Below are 5710 nucleotides of genomic sequence, written 5' to 3'. Positions count from 1 at the left end.
TGAGGCAGGCTCCAGGCTCTGAGCTGTCAGCACAGAGCCTGATGGGGGGCTGGAACCCACGAACTGTGAGATCATGACCTGAGCTGAAGTCGGACGCTTAACCAACTGAGCCACCCAGGCGCCCCTCTTTTTCTTTTTTAAAGTGTTTTTTTTTTTTTAATTTTTATTTTGAGAGAGAGAGAGAATCCCAACCAGGCTCCATGCTGTTAGCACAGAGCCCACCATGGGGTTTGATCCCATGAACCCTGGGATCATAAACTGAGCTAAAATCAAGATGTGGACGCTTAACCGACTAAGCTACCCAGGCGCCCAACATTTCTTTTTTAATTTATTTTTTATTTCTTTAAAAAACCTTTAAAAATTTTTTTAAGTTTATTTATTTTGAGAGAGCACAAGGAGGGGAGGGGCAGAGAGAGAGAGGGAGAGAGAGAGAATCCCAAGCAGACTCCACAGCTGTCAGCGTAGAGCATGAGTTGGGGCTGGACCCACAAACCACGAGGTCATAACCTGGACCCACAAACCACGAGGTCATAACCTGGACCCACAAACCACGAAGTCAAGAGTCAGACGCTTAACTGACTGTGCCATCCAGGTGCCCCAAATTTATTTTTTATTTCAAACATAAATAACATACAGGGTTTTATTAGTTTCAGGTGTACAATACATGGGTAGTTATCAAAGCCCACAGCTCTCATGACTCCCCTCTATAAACCTGCCCTCAGGATGTTTATTTCAGCTTCTATCAAACTGAAGTAAAAGGATCCATGAACATAGTCCTTAAAGCACTTGGGTGCCTGCCCAGCAACACTAGCACCACCTGGGAGTTTATTAGAGATGCAAATTTGTGGGTCTATCCCAGACTTTCTGAATTAGAAACCCAGAGGGTAGGGCCCAGTATTCAGGGGTTTAAACAGTGTTCAGTGATTTAACAAGCCTTCCAGGTGATGCTGGTACACAGCAAGTTGGAGGTCACTGGCCTAATGAGTAGCCAGATTCTCTGGAGTCGTAGAAAATTTAAAAATAGTGCTTCTGGAAAATCAAGTTTTGAATGTATTCTCTGACCCGCACTGAGCAGTGTTTGTCTTTTGACTTTGCAGTACGAATGGAATGACAATGAAATGTACTTGTTCCGGTCATCTATTGCATATGCCATGAGAGAATATTTTTCCAAAGTCAAAAACCAGACGATTCCTTTTGTGTGAGTTGATTTGCTGTGCTTTCGAGTTCCTCCAACCAGTATTTCTCTTTCTCTTGGGTCTGAGAAGATACTATGCTTAAACTTTCATTCAAGTGAAATTAATAACTAACAACTTTGAAACTTCTCTGATGTCTGCACTCTGATAGAGGAGTTCGCTCCCCTCCCGTCCCTTGCTCTCTCCACCTTCCCCCTCCCTTTCTGTTCACCAAATGCTCCCTCCACCCTCAGCCCTGAAAGAAAGAGGCGGACATCTCTACTTTCATTGAACTTGGATTCTAATGCTATGTTTTCTGTGTGTGTTATGATCAGCAAAACATGTAAGTGAACTATGGTACAGTTAGATGGGGACGAGCTCCAGGGAGAAAACTACAACACAGCGGGGCTAGGGAGTGCTCGTGTGTGTCTAGAGCTCAGCTTCACCTGCAATGGTCAGAAGAGGCCTCGGTACTGTTTGAGGGAACATCTACGGCAAGGAGAGCGCCCACGATGCAGACGATGTGGCGGCTGGAAAGATTCTGAGGAATGAATATCCTTGTCTGTCGAAGGAACAGCAAGGGCGCAGTGAGCTAGCAGAAGACCAGTCGGAGGCGTGGCCAGGGCAGCAGTGGGTACGGGGAAAGGGAGAAAGGAGAAGAAGGTTCCTGTGGGCCTCCCAGGCCATTCCAAGGACTTTGGCTTTTTTATGAGTGAGAAGGGCTCAGAGCCACAAAATCTGCCTTAGGCTTCGCTGGGATCACGGTGGCAGCTGGGAGGGCACAGTCTGGTCACACTGTACCGTAAAGCCCAGTCCTTCCCCCCAGCGGTTTCTGTCGCGTGACGGGTTTTGCTGCGAGGAGCAGGCTGGGGGGCGTGTGCGCGCCGCCTCCGTTCGTGGCGCCGAGCCATTGCTGTTCAACACGGTGTCTGTCACAGGCTCGGGTGGCCGGTCTGTCTGGACTGGTTCTCTTGCTGCTTTTCAGCTTGAATGTTTTCTGTCATTGAAAGAAAATGTGGTTCCTGGACGGTGGCAGAATAGGGCCTAGACCGTGTCATCACACCTTATGTCATGGAGTTCATGTGCCTTGGACAGAGTTGAGGACTTGGGGACCATGCCACCCTTCCACGGTTTGCCCTATCCCATGTGTCTCCCCCTTACCCTGTGACTACCCCCAACCTCCTCTTCCCCGGCAGGAGAAGCCTCCATTGTCTGTATTGTGTCCTCTGTGCCACAAGGGAAGATGTTTCTTGTGTTTCTCCGCAGGGAGGATAACGTGTGGGTGAGCAACTTGAAACCAAGGATCTCCTTCAACTTCTTTGTCACTTCATATAAAAATGTGTCTGACGTCATTCCCAGAAGTGAAGTTGAAGAGGCCATCAGGTGACTTTACTTCCCAACAAACGCTATGAGGGCGAGGGGTTAACAAACGCAAGTGCGACGATAGTGAGTGAGTTAGTGTGCCCTTACTGTGTGCCTGGTGTTGCTCTGAGTCATGTAGAGCTCGAAACCCTGGGGTCTAATTCCAGAAGGATCTCACAGCAAGGGAATTCTCTTAATGGGGGCTCCTCTGGACACGCAGGCCCTTCTGCAGTATTTGAGTGTAAGTAGTTTATTTGGGAGGTGACCTCGAGATGCTCTGAGAAAGAAACATGCTCAGGTGACAGAGGCTAGAAGGGAAAGAATAAACGACATGTCATTGAGCAAGCAGCCACTGTGGGCAACTAGAGCTCCGTACTGCTGGGGGATTCTGGGAGACTGAGCAGAATGTACACCTGAATTGTCCCACCAGCGCTGGGGTATTTATTTACTTCCTTACCACGGTCGCTGGTTGAGAGGACTGCTTACAGGTGATATGACTCCTTCAGCATTTCTGGCCTGCGGGCCGGGCCGCACGTGGTAGCCTGAGAATGCTCTTGGGCAAAGGCCACACCCAGGTCCTGGCTGAAGAAAGTCCTGCACGCATGGAATGTGGTCCAGTGCAGAGGGGACACGGACACATAGCGCCATCATTTGCTATAGGGACTCAGACGAAGGACTCATTTAAGTACGCAGAGTCTGAAAGAAGGTAAGCAAGAACAAGATCCCCTAGACACCGTTCCATAGGGACTTGCTATGGGCAGTGAGCGTCCAGAAGGAGCAATATACCCCACGTACCTCATCTGTTTCCCTAAACAGCAAGAGCGAAGAATGGATAGATGGAGGTGCTTTCCCTTGTCACTAAAAAAAGGCTTAGGATACCCACTTCTGTGGGGGGAGCTCGCTAGGTGGTCCCCTGGAGCTGCTGCTCATCTTTGGAAGCCTCTCGAAGACGTGTTGGGCAGAGTGTGCCTGGAAAATCTGGCTCAGTTGGTGTGTACAGCCCAACCACACCCAGAGACTTCACTGCCTGCCTCAGGACGACTTGTTTCTATCCTGGGGAAAAGTGCCAGCTGAGGTCGTCCTGAAAAAGCCCAGCCCTCCTTGCGAGCTGCAGGGGACCCCACATTTCTTGTCTCCAGAATGACTTGAGACACTTTTAGGCTGAGGCTGCCTGATATCACATGGCTAATTCTGCTTTGACCGCTCTCCCTCTCTCCTCTCACCTCCTGCCCTGCATTGCACCCAAGGGTACGAGGACGGGCTGCTAGACACTTTGGTTTTCTATCCAGAATATTCTCAATTTCACTAGTTTTGGTTTTTAAAATAATCTTCATCCTTTTTCATGCTACAAGTGAAAATATAGCCATATCCCATCCTAGTGCTAGAGAAATTGGCAAAGGCCCCTTTCCTGTGTTCCTCCCCTGTCTCCAAAGGTCAATACTCTAAATTTGGCAAACACAACGCTCGAGCCTTGGCTGTAGGACCTGATTGATTTGTAGAAGAGATGTACCCAATTGTCCTTTTCCATTATTTGATATAAAGTCATTGTAGACATACTCTGATAGGAGGGAAATTCTTGCCGAATATGCTGACTTTGCCTTTACAACACAGCAGTCAGAAATCCGCAAATGCCGGCCAGTTGCACGTTTCCACACTCACAACCCAATTCTCCAAGGAAGCTGTTGCCAGACCTAATCTAGGCTGCGAGATAGGAGAGGTGCAGGATCGATAGCCAGATCCCTTATCTGTCGTTGGACCTGGTTATCCACTTTGATTCCATCACTCTTTTAAGTGTACATTCTTATCAAATCCTTTCGGGAACAATGATATAAGAAGTAAATAATTACAATTCTGTTTTGCCTAAGTGTTTGCTTTTGGGAATAGGATGTCCCGGAGCCGTATCAATGATGCTTTCCGCCTGGATGACAACAGCCTGGAGTTTTTGGGTATTCAGCCAACACTGTCACCCCCTTACCAGCCACCTGTCACCATATGGCTGATTGTTTTTGGAGTGGTGATGGGCGTGGTAGTGGTTGGCATTGTCCTGCTCATCGTCTCCGGGATCAGAAATCGAAGGAAGTAAGTGACCTTTCCTAGACCTACCTATCTTAAAACAGAAAGGTTTAGGGAAAACTAATGGGAAAATGCACAGTAAGTGGTAGATGGTACAAGCCAGTTGCTTACTTGGACCATTTTGCACCTAAATATTCTGATGCATCCCCTAGAAATTTACCAGATTTCATCGCCACTTGGCCTTCCGAGCAAGCACCATCATGCAGATGATGTTCAGCCTAGGGTTTCCTAATCATGTGCTGGTAACCCCCAGCCTGGTCACAACCTTGTTTCCCTCCTGCCAAGCGGCCCTGCAAACTCAGCGGGGCTGGGCAGGCTCAGGGAATTATTCACTCCTAGTCTTCCTTGGTCTAGAAGCGACCTCAGATTGTGGTTCAGTGATGGTTTGAATGGTGAAATCATTCACAAATGAGCTCTGAGACGTACTTCAAACTCCCGCCCTTTAATCCCTTCGTCCATGGGCCACACACCCTCTAATTTGTTCCTGAGTTGAAGATCCAAGTTCACTGGGGATTCAAACCGTTAAAGGCCCAATTTATAGTCTTGTTCTGCCACTNGGTGTTGAGAAATCACTTTCATTGGGCTTATGTAATTAAGGTTAATAATATTTTATAGCACCTAAGAAAACTGTGCACACTTCAGGCTGCTTAAACATGCTCATGATGGAATTTTTACGTGCATTGGTCTGTTTTGCTCAATTCTTCTCCATGGAGAATTTAGTTCCCTAAAATAGCTTCAGTTAAAAAAAAATTAACTATCAAATAGAATACATTCATATGGTTAGAATTTCTGAAATGTGGAAGGATACACAGAATCTTCCTGTCACCCTTTGCCTTCAGGTTCCCTTCCCCAAAGCCAAGGACAATTGTTGGTTTCTAGGAGACCTGTTGTTGGAGAGAATCTGCATTTTTTCTTCTTTTTTAAGTTTTTATTTAAGTTCTTGTTAGTTAACATACAAAGTGATAATAGTTTCAGGTCTACAATGTAGTGATTCAACACTTCCATACAACACCCAATGCCCATCACAGCAAGTGCCCTTTTTTTTTTTTTAATAGTTTGTCAAGTTGGTTTCCTCATAACACCCAGTGCTCATCCCCACAAGT

General features: G+C 47.1%; 1 protein-coding gene across 3 annotated transcripts in view; it reads left to right on the top strand.

Annotated features, from left to right (window-relative positions):
* ACE2 (angiotensin converting enzyme 2) overlaps positions 1 to 5710 on the top strand; it is a 41853-nt gene that overhangs the window by 32690 nt on the left and 3453 nt on the right. For all 3 annotated transcript variants that reach the window (XM_077769644.1, XM_077769643.1, XM_077769645.1), the window contains 3 exons: positions 1098 to 1198; positions 2439 to 2555; positions 4419 to 4613. In XM_077769644.1, coding sequence (XP_077625770.1) covers positions 1098 to 1198; positions 2439 to 2555; positions 4419 to 4613 — 413 coding nt within the window. The remainder of the gene's footprint in view (positions 1 to 1097; positions 1199 to 2438; positions 2556 to 4418; positions 4614 to 5710) is intronic.

Source organism: Crocuta crocuta, unplaced genomic scaffold (genome assembly GCF_008692635.1).
Source record: "Crocuta crocuta isolate KB4526 unplaced genomic scaffold, BGI_CrCroc_1.0 scaffold1171, whole genome shotgun sequence".
In the NCBI taxonomy this organism is placed as follows: domain Eukaryota; kingdom Metazoa; phylum Chordata; class Mammalia; order Carnivora; family Hyaenidae; genus Crocuta; species Crocuta crocuta.
Note: the sequence above shows the minus strand (reverse complement) of the source record. Positions and strands in the feature narration are given on the sequence as shown.